The sequence below is a fragment of the Ranitomeya imitator genome, chromosome 2 (assembly GCF_032444005.1).
Source record: "Ranitomeya imitator isolate aRanImi1 chromosome 2, aRanImi1.pri, whole genome shotgun sequence".
Classification (NCBI taxonomy): Eukaryota; Metazoa; Chordata; class Amphibia; order Anura; family Dendrobatidae; genus Ranitomeya; species Ranitomeya imitator.
This window is the reverse complement of record NC_091283.1, coordinates 214,935,629-214,949,677: the sequence shown is the minus strand read 5'-3', so window position 1 is coordinate 214,949,677 and position 14,049 is coordinate 214,935,629. Positions and strand designations below refer to the sequence as shown.

Here is a 14,049-nt window from a genome sequence, read left to right as displayed (position 1 = left end):
TACATATTAGGAGAGGATCTTGGAGATGGGAAGAGGGTCCGCTCTGCTGACATCTTCTCCGCTCACGTCCTGGCCCCTATTAATGACTCCGGTTCCCGTCACACAAGGTCGATTCCTCATTTGTAGTTTGTTAAGGACACTGAATTTTTCTCTTTCTTGTGATTATTTACTATTTATTTTTTTTTACAATAAATTCTTTAAAATGACCAGACGCTTCACGTAAAATAAGTCAATAAAAAAAAGGTGCACGTCCGGCCTAAAAATGTCACAAAACTGGCGCAAAATTTACAGACGGACATAAAAAAAAAACAAAGTGGAGATTTTTTTCTTCTTTAGGCTGAATGAATGAGATGAATAAGCTGAAAATGTTCGGAAATCCCAAAACAAAACCACAATTAACAAACCTAAAAAAGCGAACGCGTAAAAAAAGCTAAAAGAAAGTGGCGAAAATGAAAAACAGGAGAAAAACACCAAAAAGTTGGGGAGAAAAGGCGCAAATGCAATAATGACGGAGCGATGGTGCTCACATATAGGCCATAATATACTATACACAGGGTATAAGAGGATACAGCCGCCGGAGGAAGAGAAACAGCAACATCCATGTACACAAACCTCCTGCTGTTGGCATGAAGGACACCAGGGAGTCGGGAAACCCCGGAGCAAGGCTTGGTAGAGAAAAGAAAGCACACCCTGGGTCAACCTAAAGCGCAGCCGCAGGAGGATAAGTTGCCATTTTCTAGAAGACCACACCGGGTATAGTCAAAGCTATTGACTTCAACAAAATGGCGCCTGAACCGCAGACTTTTTTTAAATTTCCTGGCACGCAAACCTCGTCACTAGAGCTTCCGTTGTACTGCACGGGACAAGATGGCGGTGCAGGCCGTACACATCGAAGGAGACGCTTTTTTAGTGTGTGTGGCTCATTCTCTGAGCACAGAGCGGGAGGAGGTCATGGGCCTGTGTATTGGTGAGGTGAGGAGGAGGCCGGCGCCGTGATACAGCGGACACTCTGGTTAGGGACCAATCACAACTCGGCTTTCATTTCAGCCGGTGATAGAGATTTGACAGTTGAAACCTGATTGGTTGTTATGGACAACTGCCACTTTCGGCCACTTTTAGTCTCTATACATTAGAGCCGTAATTGTCACTGACCGCCACAGCACACAACGCAGCCCTGTGATTGGTGGGACCAGTAGGACCGGGCAGAGTCGCTAACACGGCTGACTGTTTCCTGACTGTTACCACAGAGCATGTTCTGTCATGTGGCAGCCTAGAAGCTCAGCCCCTCTTTCTGGCAGACCACTACATCTGACCTGTAATGGAGCAGCAAGGAAATGCTCCACCGCACGCCATCCAAGCGGGGACCCCCCATCCGTGTAATCAGTGACTATCCCAGAGCTCAGACCCCCGACCATCTGCAAATTATCACATTTCTTATCCTATAGTTTACAGCTCATTTCTTAGGTTACAGACCACCTTTGCCATGGCCGGTTTCCTAAGTAAGGAGCTTGTTTGCAGTCGCTGTCTTGAGGCCGGCGGGGTAGCTGTCCCGAGGCCGGCGGGGGTAGCTGTCCCGAGGCCGGCGGGGGTAGCTGTCCCGAGGCCGGCGGGGGTAGCTGTCCCGAGGCCGGCGGGGTCGCTGTCCCGAGGCCGGCGGGGGTCCCTGTCCCGAGGCCGGCGGGATCGCTGATTTTAGTCCCTTTGTGCTGCTCCGCTGCTGTAGAAACGACCTTATCTCAGGACGGCCGCTCAGTTGTGTCACTGGCTCGAACTCTCAGTTTTCAGGAGGGCGTCGCCCCCCAACATGCAGGGGGCAGAGAAGAGCAAACGTGAGACCTCCCCTGTAATGGCAGCGTGTGCAGGTCTCTGATCTGGAGTCCTGATTATGCAGAGCGTGTGAGGTCTGTGTGCGGCCCCCTGAGCCATGTACCGGTCTGTGTCCTACAGGTGGACACTCAGCGAGTCGTTCACATCCACTCAGTGATCATCTTACGGCGGTCCGACAAGAGGAAGGATCGGGTGGAGATCTCACCAGAACAGCTGTCAGCAGCCACTATAGAGGCCGATATATCCTTCTGTATAAGGACATGTGTGGTATATACCGTGCTTCACTAACAAGAAGAAGAGGGTCTTACATTGTTTTTGCTCTGTAAGATGGGTCAGGGCTTATTTTCAGGAAATGTCTTACTGCACACACACATGTAGACACATACACGTACACACACTGACTGCAGACACACTACACATATAGGCACACACACTGACTGCAGACACTGCACATAGGCACACACGTGTAGATACACACACTGCAGACACTACACATAGGCACACACTGCACACACACATGTAGATACATACATGTACACACTGCAGACACACTGCACATATAGGCACACATTGCACACACATGTAGATACATACACATGTAGACACGCACACTGACTGCAGACACACTGCACATATACATGTAGACATACGCACACTGCACATACACATGTAGACACACTGCACATATAGGCACACACTGCACAAACACTTGTAGATACATACACACACTGACTGCAGACACACTGCACATACACATGTAAGCACACTGCACATATACATATACGCACACACACTGACTGCAGACACACTGCACATACACATGTAGGCACACGCACACTGCACATACTCTGCACCTTGAGGTACATCATGGGATGCTGCTAACATATATCTCAGACGGAGGAGCCTGTAATATGGGGGTACAATGCCGTGCTTCAGTCCCCCATCTCTTCACTGACCTCAGGCCAACCTTTCATGTAAAACACCATCCACAGCCTTATGTAACTGGGTGAAGCCTAGAACTTACCGTCACATATGACATGATCAGTCTGTGTGCTGTACCGAGCGCTGGCACCTGGGGTTGGTGAATGGGGCGCAGCTTAGGAATCTTCTACCTTGAGGACATTTCCTTCCATGATTCTTAGGCGTGACGGTTAATTCTTGGGTCAATGCTGCCCGATGAAGCCCTGGACCCACTGTGTGTGGTAGATGATGGAGGGTGACTAGACCGCTCCTGTCATACAGTTATATGGCGGAATCTGAGAGGTTACCCCCCTTGACTGTCTAATTCTAGGGTGGGGTTATATGTCTTCATGGAGGGTTTTGAAGCCACATTTTTGAGTGTCACATAACTAGAAAAAGAGTGGTGGATCGCACGTCCAGAGGTCGCACATTAGTCTCCTGCAGCTGAGCCGCCTTTACAGGTGTTTGATCAGACTGTATAGGCCCACTGCCACGTCACAGCGACCCTCTGGGTTGGTCCCCAATCTTCCGGGTGTAGCGGCCTCTGCAGTGTGCCGTGCTTCTCTCAGATTGATGTGAATCTATGCGGATAAGACTGGGGGCTTCATTAGGGCCTTTTCTAATGCCCGTATTTTGGGCTTAGAATCATTTTTACAATTTCCTTTGTGCTGATTTCTGACCATGTGAAAGTTGAGTTGAACTTTGTTGTCATAAATCAACTAATAGGAGATCTAGAAAAGGCCGATAAGGCTGGGGCGAAACCGAAACCTTTCCCGGGGATCACAGGTCGCACGTCCAAAGATCAGCGCACGCCACTGCTGCATGGCAGCATAGTGTGAGGTCCCACGACAAGCAATCTGACCCCACTAAACCCGCGCTTTACTCACATGCAACGATCGGTGGCCAAAGTAGCTGTGTAGCCCTGGCCTAAAAGAGTTAAAGGGAATCCGTCACCCCAAAATACATTTTTAATGGGCTATACAGTGGTGTAGGGGACTTAGCCCCTGGATCAACTGCACCAGCATTGTATCTGTTACTGGTACAGGGCCTGAGAGAATAACCTTTAGGGTATATGCAAATGAGGGGGCTTCGGTGAACTCTGGGCGTGGCCAACATTTTGGCGCACCGTTATAACTCATTTGCATATTCTGATTGGCAGTGCTCGCTTCCCATGCGCTGTCTGAATGCTGCTTGCGTGCAGTGGCCGAGCACGTTCTCCCTGCCTCCTCTGAGACATGGACAGCCGCACACACGCCGGCAGCATTCAGAGACCGGGCTCACTCCGGGAAGCAGGACTGTCAATCACAAGTGGGGGAAGGGACCCAATATGCTCGTATAGAGAAATAACGGTGCACCAAACTTCTCTCCAGGCCACCGGGGGCGCCGTAACGTCCCCAATTGTGTATAAATTACGTTATTCTCTCAGGCCCTGTAACAGCGCTAGTTGTTATAGGGTCTAAGCCCCCTACCACGGTTGTGGAGTCGGTAAGCCAAAGCTCTGACTCCTCAATTTCCATGACACCGACTCCACCAAAATGGGCTCCGACTACGAGTCGGTAAGCCAGTCCTCCGACTCCACATCCCTGCCCCCTACAACACTGTATAGCCCATGGAAAATCCAGTTTGCGGGGGTCCCGGACTCCCTTTATCAACTTTTCTATCAAAATGACTGTCAGCCAACAAGGAGCCCGTAAAAGCCAAACGGTGCAAATTCTGTAATGAAAGCAAACTTCCCCAAAAAATGAGTTTTAGTCGAAAATACTGAGCATATACCGTACATACAAAAAAAATGCTGCAAAAGCTAATGTTAGTTCAGGAATCTCCTCCCAGCCCTGCGTAGCCACCCAAACAGGGAAGTAGTCCTGCTCAAAAATGTAGTATTGTCAGCTGTCAACCCGAAACTCGTCCACCTTCATCAACAATATCAACTGTTTAGGTGCAAAGTGCTTGTTTTGAAGCTATCCCCTTCGGCAGGTACAGATGGTGCTGGCTCTAGTTGCCCCGTTCTGCCGTGGAGGCATCATGGCGTTTGTAGCAGAGCAGTGAATCTCAAATTCAAGATGTTAATTGATTAGATTATTACTAGGGGACAAGTTGCCTCGTGCTATCTAGTCCTCCTGCTCTGTATAACCCCGCCCCCACTACTGATTGGCAGATTTCTGTGTGCACTACCAATCAGAGAGGTGGGCGGGGTTGTGCACAGCTCAGCATTCAGAGAACTGCTGGATCTACAGCAGCGAAAACTGATTTTATCACAACTGCAGCAAGCAGCCCAGTAAGTGACACATCGCTGGAATCAGGGTCTTTGTCCATACATCATGCTGCTCTCATGACTGTTTGAAAGATCAGGATATATAAAGAGCTTTTTGCACCATTTCCGGCAAGTTTTCTTCTTTCTTTAACTCCTCTGCACAGATTGTCGGAGATTACCGGACGTCCCATGAGGGTCGTGGGTTGGTATCACTCTCACCCACATATTACAGTGTGGCCGTCCCATGTCGGTAAGAGACTAAGGCTGTATTCACACATCTGTGTCTCACGGGCCGAATACGGGGCCTGTGGCTGCCCACACCCAAACTCCACGGCCGATCCGTGCTCGGATGTGTGACTGTGGCCTAATGAGCATACGTAATGCAGGTAGAGGGTTACTAATTAGTGGTGTCTCCCGCCGTGCACAGATGTGCGCACCCAGGCCATGTATCAGATGATGGACGCCGGCTTCGTGGGATTGATCTTCTCCTGTTTCATAGAGGACAAGAACACAAAGGTCAGTTCTCCTTTTTTTTCAGTCTATTGTTCTGCTGATGCATGCGCACAGGGAAAGTATCATCCCTAACCCTTTCACGACCTTTGACGTATATGTAAGTCATCGGCCGTGTCCCTGCCTTTGATACGGCGCTGAGCCCGCATCTTCCCCGCATTCCATGGCCTTTAACACCAGCGTTCCACCCGCTGCTTTTCACCAGCAAAATGCCGGTTAATTAGTGACAGCGGGATTTAACACACACCAGCCTGTCGCGTGATCGCGGGGCGCCGATCGGTTATCATGTCAATCGGGGGTCTGCAGAAGACCACGCTCATCACCGGCGTTCATAGATCGTGATTTTTAGTAGTGCTGCAGCCCTGTTCCGTAGAGTACGGACGATCGCAGCTTCATGTCTACTAAGGAGACTATTAACCCCTTCATGATAGCGCCCTTTTTCGTTTTTGCGTTTGTTTTTTCGCTCCCCTTCTTCCCAGAGCCATAACTTTTTTTATTTTTCAGTCAATATGGCCATGTGAGGGCTTGTTTTTTTGCGGGACGAGTTGTACTTTTGATAGACAACATTGGTTTTACCATATCGTGTACTGGAAAACGGCAAAAAATTCCAAGTGCGGTGAATTTGCAAAAAAAAAAAAAAAAAAGTGCAATCCTACAACTGTTCCGTCCCCCCCACCCATGTTCACCAAACGCTAAAACTGACCTGATATTGTGATTCTCCAGGTCATTGTGAGTTCATAGACACCAAACATGTCTAGGTTCTTTATAATCTAACTGGTGGAAAACAAATTCCAACGTTTGTTAAAAAAAAAAAACATTGCGCCATTTTCCGATACCCGTAGCGTTTCCATTTTTTGTGATCTGGGGTCGGGTGAGGGCTTATTTTTTGCACGCCGAGCTGTCGTTTTTAATGACACCATTTTTGGTGCAGATATGATCTTTTGATCGCCTGTTATTGCATTTTAATGCAATGTTGCGTCAACTAAAAAAAAAGCGTAATACAGGAGTTTTGACTTTTTTTCTCGCTACGCCGTTTACCGATCAAGTTAATTCTTTTTTATATTGATAGATCGGGCAATTCTGAACTCAGCGATACCAATTATGTGTATGTTTGATTTTCTTTTTTTATTGTTTAATTTTGAATGGGGCAGAAGGGGGGTGATTTGAACATTTAGATTTTTTTATTTTTAAAAACATTTAAAAAAAAAAAAAGCTGCCATAACCTGATCAGATCACCTGTATGTAACAGAACTGCTGACTTTCCATGAGGTCCGACCACCGGGAGGCGCTCATAGCAATCTGGCAGTGACAACCATAGAGGTCTGCTGGAGACCTCTGGTTGTCATGCCGACCCATCGGTGACCCGCAATCATGTGACGGGGTCACCGATGGGTGGGATTTCCAGTGCTCTTGCTGGAAGCACGTGCTAAATGCCGCTGTCAGAGTTTGACAGCGGCATTTAATGGGTTAACAGCTGCGGGTGGATTGTGATTCCACCTGTGGCTGTTAGGGGCACATGTCAGCTGTTCAAAACAGAAGGAAAAAACAAGATGCGCAGTATATGTACGGTGCATGTTGTGAAGGGGTTAAAGAACAAACCCATACATTTGTGTTGTCTGTGAACTCATACTGACCTGGAGAATCACGTTACCAGGTCAGTTTTACGTATAATGAACATAGTAAATAAAAAAACAATTGTGAATTGCACTTTTTTTTGTATGAATTGCAACGCACTTCGATCCCTCCCCCCCAATTTCCCAGTGCATTACAATATTAAATGGATGATTTCCTTCAAAAGTACAACTCGTCCCATAAAAAAACAAGACCTCATATAGCTATGTGGACATAGTAATAAAAAACCTATGGCTCTGGGAGAAAAACAAAAAACGAAAAATTGCAAGGTCATGAAGGGGTTAAATAGCTAAAAAACATTTAATGAATATATAAATTTTTTACAACATTAACCCCTAAGGGGGACATAAACACGTGATCCCTTGGTCTCGCTGCGGGGAGCCAACGGAGTGACAGAGGGAGCGATCTCCATCTGTCGCATTCTATTAACCGTGGCATGTAAGGCGTTGAACCGCTGCAGACACCGCAGGCATGGCGCTTGTCAGGTAGGTAAGTATTTTTGTTTTTTTTCTGGAGCTATCCAAGATGTGTAAGCCCGGCTGCATATTACGGCCGGCTCTCCATCCTCGGCCTTCACCAGTGCAGCAGCTGCACTGACACGTTATCCTCCACTGTATCATATAATGATCGGAGGGAGAATAAGGGACACACGATTTCTCTATTTTGCTCCTTGTGGAATTTTGCAGACTTCCCAGTTTCCTGGCCATATTGTTGTTCTTAAATATATTGTTTTATTTTATATTTATAATTTTGATGTTTCTCCCTCCTCTCCAGACTGGACGTCTCCTCTACACCTGTTTTCAGTCAGTCCAAGCACAGAAGAGCAACGAGTAAGTGACTTTTAGGGCCGGGTCTATCCGTGCTTATGGTACGTACCGGTCTGTGCGGAGATCGGACCCCTGTTACGCCCCAGGGCAGTGCACTAAGTGACCCGCGGTCCAAGGGGAGCGCCATTTAGTGCCATCACCGCCACCCCACCATGGGAGCACGTGGGAACGATGGGTTGCCCTGGCTGAAGGCGCTCATGACTGCCATGCTGGTACTCCTGGACTTCATAGGAGACAATGGAGTGGCATTGCAGTATATAGAATATGTGATCAGATGATCACAGTCTCCTATTGGGACAAAAAAATAAGAAGAAAAACAATCTTAGATCTAAAAAAAAAATCTAAAAAAAATTGACTTGCCTTCCTTTCTCCCATTTAAAAGAAAAAATAGTATTGACTGATGTAGCAGCTCGCCATGCACAACAGAAGTCCTCATACTGCTCCATCCACAGAAAAATGAATATCTCAGAAAATGGCGACATGTAATAAGAATATATACAAGTGCTTCTCACAAAATTAGAATATACAAATAGTGAAACTCATATATTATATAGTCATTACAAACAGAGTGATCGATTTAACGTGTTCATTTCTGTTAATGTTGATGATTAATCAACATTAACAGTCAGTCAAAAAAAAACTGGCTATAAAAAATAAACTGTCTCTTGGAAGAAGGGGAGGAGAAAATTAGCATGTCAAAATAGAAAATTCATCAGTCAAGAATGGGTTAAAGGTAATGAGGAACTTAAAAGAAACCTAATGAGGTCCAATAATGATATTAAGCTGCAGATATTGGGATAATCTTGAGGTTAATAGATGTCCGGCTGCAATAATGAAATTGCTGCTCACGGGAGAAAATGAACTGTAAGAACATCCTGGCACTGAAAGCTAGCGCAGCAGTGCATCAGGGCTGGCTGTCAGTCAGAGCCGGCTGTCAGTCAGAGATGACTCAGCAGTTCATCAGTACAGGGACGGCTGTCAGTCAGGGACGGCTGTCATCGCTGACTCAGCAGTGCATCAGTATTGGGCTGGCTGTCAGTCAGAACCGGCTGTCAGGGCTGACTCAGCAGTGCATCAGTACGGGGCTGGCTGTCAGTCAGGGCCAGCTGTCAGTACAGAGCCGGTTGTCAGAGCCGACTCAGCAGTGCATCAGTACAGGGCTGGCTGTCAGTCAGGGCCGGCTGTCAGAGCTGACTCAGCAGTGCATCAGTACAGGGCTGGCTGTCAGTCAGGGCCAGCTGTCAGTACAGAGCCGGTTGTCAGAGCTGACTCAGCAGTGCATCAGTACAGGGCTGGCTGTCAGTCAGGGCCGGCTCAGCAGTGCATCAGTTGGCTGTCAGTTGGAGCGGGACACGCTTCAGTGCTGTGAGCAGTGACTGTAATTGCTCCAGATCACCGTTACGTTCCTCATTTTTCATGCTGAGCGTCTTCTCACACTGAATGACAGTGCTCGGTTCCCAGAGTTATCACAGTCTTCACTCAGCCCACGTGTGCTCATGCGCACTAACGCTGCCGCAGCCCGACTTCGCGCACACAGTTTGGGTGGGCTCTTTCTCCTCCCTAGCCCATTTCATACATTTCCAGATGTCTTGGTGTAGTGATCAGCGTCTGCAGAGTGGAGGATGTGCTCACTCGCTCTGACCCTGTGTGCGCCGCAGGGCTCGGGCAGTGACAGTGTGCATGCGCGCACACAATGGCTGATGTTGGGCAGCGCTGATCTGGGAAGTGAGCCCAGTCAATCCTTACTAGAGGAGATGCATAATGAGAAGGTGTAACGCTGCGCAGAACTCTTGGTCACGCCGTGAAGCCCCCTGATTGTTTTATCAGCTCCAGTTGCTCTTACACCACATTCTATCTTCTGTCCCACAGATATGAAAGAATAGAAATACCACTTCATGTTGTCCCACATGACACGATCAGGAAAGTCTGCCTGGAGTCAGCGGTGGAACTGCCCAAAATTCTGTGCCAGGAGGAGCAGGATGCGTACCGCAGAATACATAGGTAGCCGCTCACCTTCTCCAATGCTCAACATGCGAAATCCATCTTCCATGAATAGAACGACACTATGGCCCCCTAAGCACAGAGACAGTGGTCAGCCTTCTATTCTCCGGTAGAACGATCACGTATGGACTGATCACTGGAGACGTTACTAGTGGTCGCTGACTAGTCAGGGTGGTTGGACATAAGTTTGGGTTTTCACAGCATTTGCTGCTTCGGTGTCAGACACCCACAGACATTCAGTATGGCACCCAATAAAGCAATGGTTACAGTAATGCCTAGATAAGTATTTAAGATGCTTGATCTTCACCCTATTACCCCCAGCACACAGGAGAGACCAATCCGGTCATGTAATAAGCTTCGCGGCCCATGAGAGGGGAAGGGACAGGCTCGTATTTGCCCAATTAACTCATTAAAGACTGGATTTCATTGGCATGGGTTGGCACTCTAAAAGTAGCGCAATGGCGCTTCTGCTCCTCGTCTACTGGCCCTCACTAATCAGCCCTGAAACACCATGATATCCTAAGAAACAGCTGTAAGGAAGCCGCGCTCTTAGCCCTGCCGGAGAGACTGCTTTCAAGCGGTAAAGCCACGTAGCCTCTCGTTGTAAGATGGACCTTGCCGAGATACAAAGGGTTGCTTTCCCAGGCACTGGTGTTATAGCAAGGCAGGATAGGTGGTGCATTTTGTGTTTGCTAGAGCCCCCATTTTCGCGGTTGGTACCAGCGTGCCTTTGTACCAGTTTTGGTCTTTATTTTTGCTTGTGTGTTTTGTTTCTTTTCGACCCTTCTGACCAGGTTTTGGCTATTTTATATGACCTAATAAAAGTTACATTTTACTTGCCACGTGCTGCTATTTCTGTAATTAGGGTTACTGTGTATTGCCACAATAAAAACAGAAGCAGCAAACTTTATAAAAACGTTATGAAAACTTTGTGAAAACTTTTGGCCATGGCTTCATAACCGGCTGTTTTGCTGTGAAATAATGACCGATGCTGATTCATACAAAACTTACTGGAGAACCAGCTATAGAAAACTTGCACCCAGACCCCCACAGAGGGATAAAAAAATAGCTGAAAAAATATAATAATCTATTGTTTTGTTTTTCTTTGTTTGTTTGTTCTCAGCCTGGGACATCTAGATTCCATCACCAAGATTCATAATGGTTCTGGTAAGTGATCAGACGATGGAGATGAAACCAAAGAGGCAATGTTTGTATTCTTATCTGATTTCCTTGTAGTATTGGAGGTAGCTAGCTATACTTGGGGATCAAGGAGAACAATTGTATAACCTGCAAAATATCCTTTTTTTTTTATAGTGTTATTCAGTGGCTGGCGTACGTTGGATGCATTGTGGCTAAACTTTCCAATTATACGCTGGCGGGTTTTTTGTGTAACCGGACCCGAAATGTCCTAAATATCATTATCACCGTAATTGAAAACATTTTGTCTTGCAGTTTTTACTAAGAATTTGTGTGGCCAAATGTCTGCAGTCAGTGGTCCGCTGCTCCAGTGGCTCGAAGACCGTCTCCAGCAGAATCACCAGCGCGCCCAGGAGCTCGAAAAAGAGAAGGAGAAGCTAATGCAGGAATTGGAGAGCCTGGACTGATGGTCATGGGTCACTTGTGACGAGTCCTGATCGCAGATTCCACCTTCGCGTAACCTGGACTGATGGTCATGGGTCACTTGTGACGAGTCCTGATCGCAGATTCCACCTTCGCGTAACCTGGACTGATGGTCATGGGTCACTTGTGACGAGTCCTGATCGCAGATTCCACCTTCGCGTAAACATAAAATAACTTGGGACGTTGAATTGAAAGATCTCAGTGCAGTGTGAAAAAGCCACGTGAATTTAACGTCACAGATAAAATGATGCGACGTAGTGTTAATGCAAAATATATTGTGTTATTTTTATTGTCAAGAAAAGAATCCTTTTTTGTTCACTTTTTTTTTCCTTTAGTAGAATATTCCTAGTCTTCTAATTGTATAGGAAATAATCTATTGCTTTGGTGATCACCCCCATCATGACCCGACGATTTTTTGTTTTTTTTTCTTCTCACCTTCTTCCAAGAACCTTAACTGTTTTTTCTCTTCATCCACTTAATTGTATGAAGGCTTGTTTTTTGTAGGAAATGTTGTACTTTCGAATAATACTGTTCATTTTATCATGTGACGTACTGTAAAGCAGAAAAGAAAATCCTGGTGGTTCAATTTTTTTTCTCATATCGTTTACCGATCAGATTCAGATTTTATATTTTGATAGATCGGAGATTTCTGACCGCAGCGATATCAAGTGTGTATTTTTTTTATTTTTTAATGGGGCAAACCTACATTATTTTTTTGCATTTTTCAAAACTTTTTTTTTTTTACTGTATTTAAGTCCCTTTAGGGGACTTGACGCTGCCATCATCCGATCACCTGCACTGTACGTAGCATGGCTTCAGCACTGCTGTGTATAGTGAAAATCACGATCTCCTATGAAATATGGACACATACATTCTCACAGGAGGATCGTAATGACAGTTACAAGGGTCTTCAGCAGACCTCCAGCTGTCATGGCAACCCATCAGCGCCCCGAATTCATGTCATAGGCATGCCAATGATTGCGTTGAATGACCCCCTGCCGCTGTGTGTTCAATGCTACTGTTAGAAATTGTTGGAGCTCCTCTCATGGGTGTTAAAAGCGCTCAATGGCTGTTTAAATCAGCCATCATGTGCTGGGACAGATGCGGGATCTGCAACCCCCAAAAGTATGTAAACAGGAACACATGGGCTACTTGCACAGTGAACAAGTCTGTATGATCATGTTCACACACCACCAAGAAACCTGAAGACACAAAAGAGAATAGTAAAACCAAAAACACTCAGTTTGAAAAAATGTTGCAGTAATCCGCAAGTGCTAGTAAAAGATGTAAAAAACAGGGTATTTGGTTGATACGTTTTTTGCAAAAAATGTATACTAAGCTGCTCTACCAATCTTCACGGTATACCCTTATCAGAGCAGTCCTAACTAATGTATGCAATCCCTATCTGATGTATTTAAAAACCTGATCATCTGTATATAACCTGTGTGAACAGGGTTCAGAGAGGAAAAATCCATGTGTGCATACAGGGTAGAACAGCTTTTGTGCAGATAGCCCAAGAGGAGTGGTGGAACTCCCCAGTCTTGTAGACACAAGAGAACAATTATGGAAACAGGAACACATGGGCTACTTGCACAGTGAACAAGTCTGTATGATCATGTTCACACACCACCAAGAAACCTGAAGACACAAAAGAGAACAGTAAAACCAAAAACACTCAGTTTGAAAAAATGTTGCAGTAATCCGCAGGTATTGTAAGTATGTGTACAGCACCCAACCTGTCCATCTGAATTGACCCTATATTGTTCCCCGGATTTCTTTCGATGGTAAAAACGCCGGTGCCATGTGCCTTTCTGATCTCCTAAATCAGCCCTTATCTGTTCCCTCCAACCCAGGGAAGTGGGGAGTTGTAATGTATAAGAATACACTAACCAGAAACCAGATTAACAAGGGAGGATGTACAGGAATAAATGAAAATACCAATCATACAAATATGCACTCACAACACAGAGGACAACCGGGAAGTATAGGAAGGGAAAATCAAGTAGTACAGGATGAGGATAGGAGTCAAATCACAAAGTAACAGTCTTCTAAATAAAACTCTAAAGGTACCTTCACACTGAACGATATCGCTAGCGATCCGTGACGTTGCAGCGTCCTGGCTAGCGATATCGTTCAGTTTGACACGCAGCAGCGATCAGGATCCTGCTGTGATGTCGTTGGTCGCTGCAGAAAGTCCAGCACTTTATTTTGTCGCTGGACTCCCAGCAGACATCGCTGAATCGGTGTGTGTGACACCGATTCAGCGATGTCTTCACTGGTAACCAGGGTAAACATCGGGTTACTAAGCGCAGGGCTGCGCTTAGTAACCCGATGTTTACCCTGGTTACCAGCGTAAAAGTAAAAAAAAAACAAACACTACATACTTACTTTCCGCTGTCTGTCCCCGGCGCTGTGTGTTCC

At 46.3% G+C, this 14,049-nt stretch overlaps 1 protein-coding gene across 1 annotated transcript; it reads left to right on the top strand.

Annotated features, from left to right (window-relative positions):
• The first annotated feature begins 817 nt into the window (after positions 1-817).
• Positions 818-12,200, top strand: BRCC3 (BRCA1/BRCA2-containing complex subunit 3). Its single transcript, XM_069748562.1, has 8 exons — positions 818-972; positions 1,948-2,068; positions 5,202-5,288; positions 5,466-5,554; positions 7,955-8,010; positions 9,877-10,008; positions 11,132-11,175; positions 11,461-12,200. Exons 1-8 carry the CDS (start codon positions 868-870, stop codon positions 11,610-11,612), a joined length of 786 nt encoding a protein of 261 aa, XP_069604663.1. The 5' UTR covers positions 818-867; the 3' UTR covers positions 11,613-12,200.
• The last annotated feature ends 1,849 nt before the right edge of the window (positions 12,201-14,049 follow it).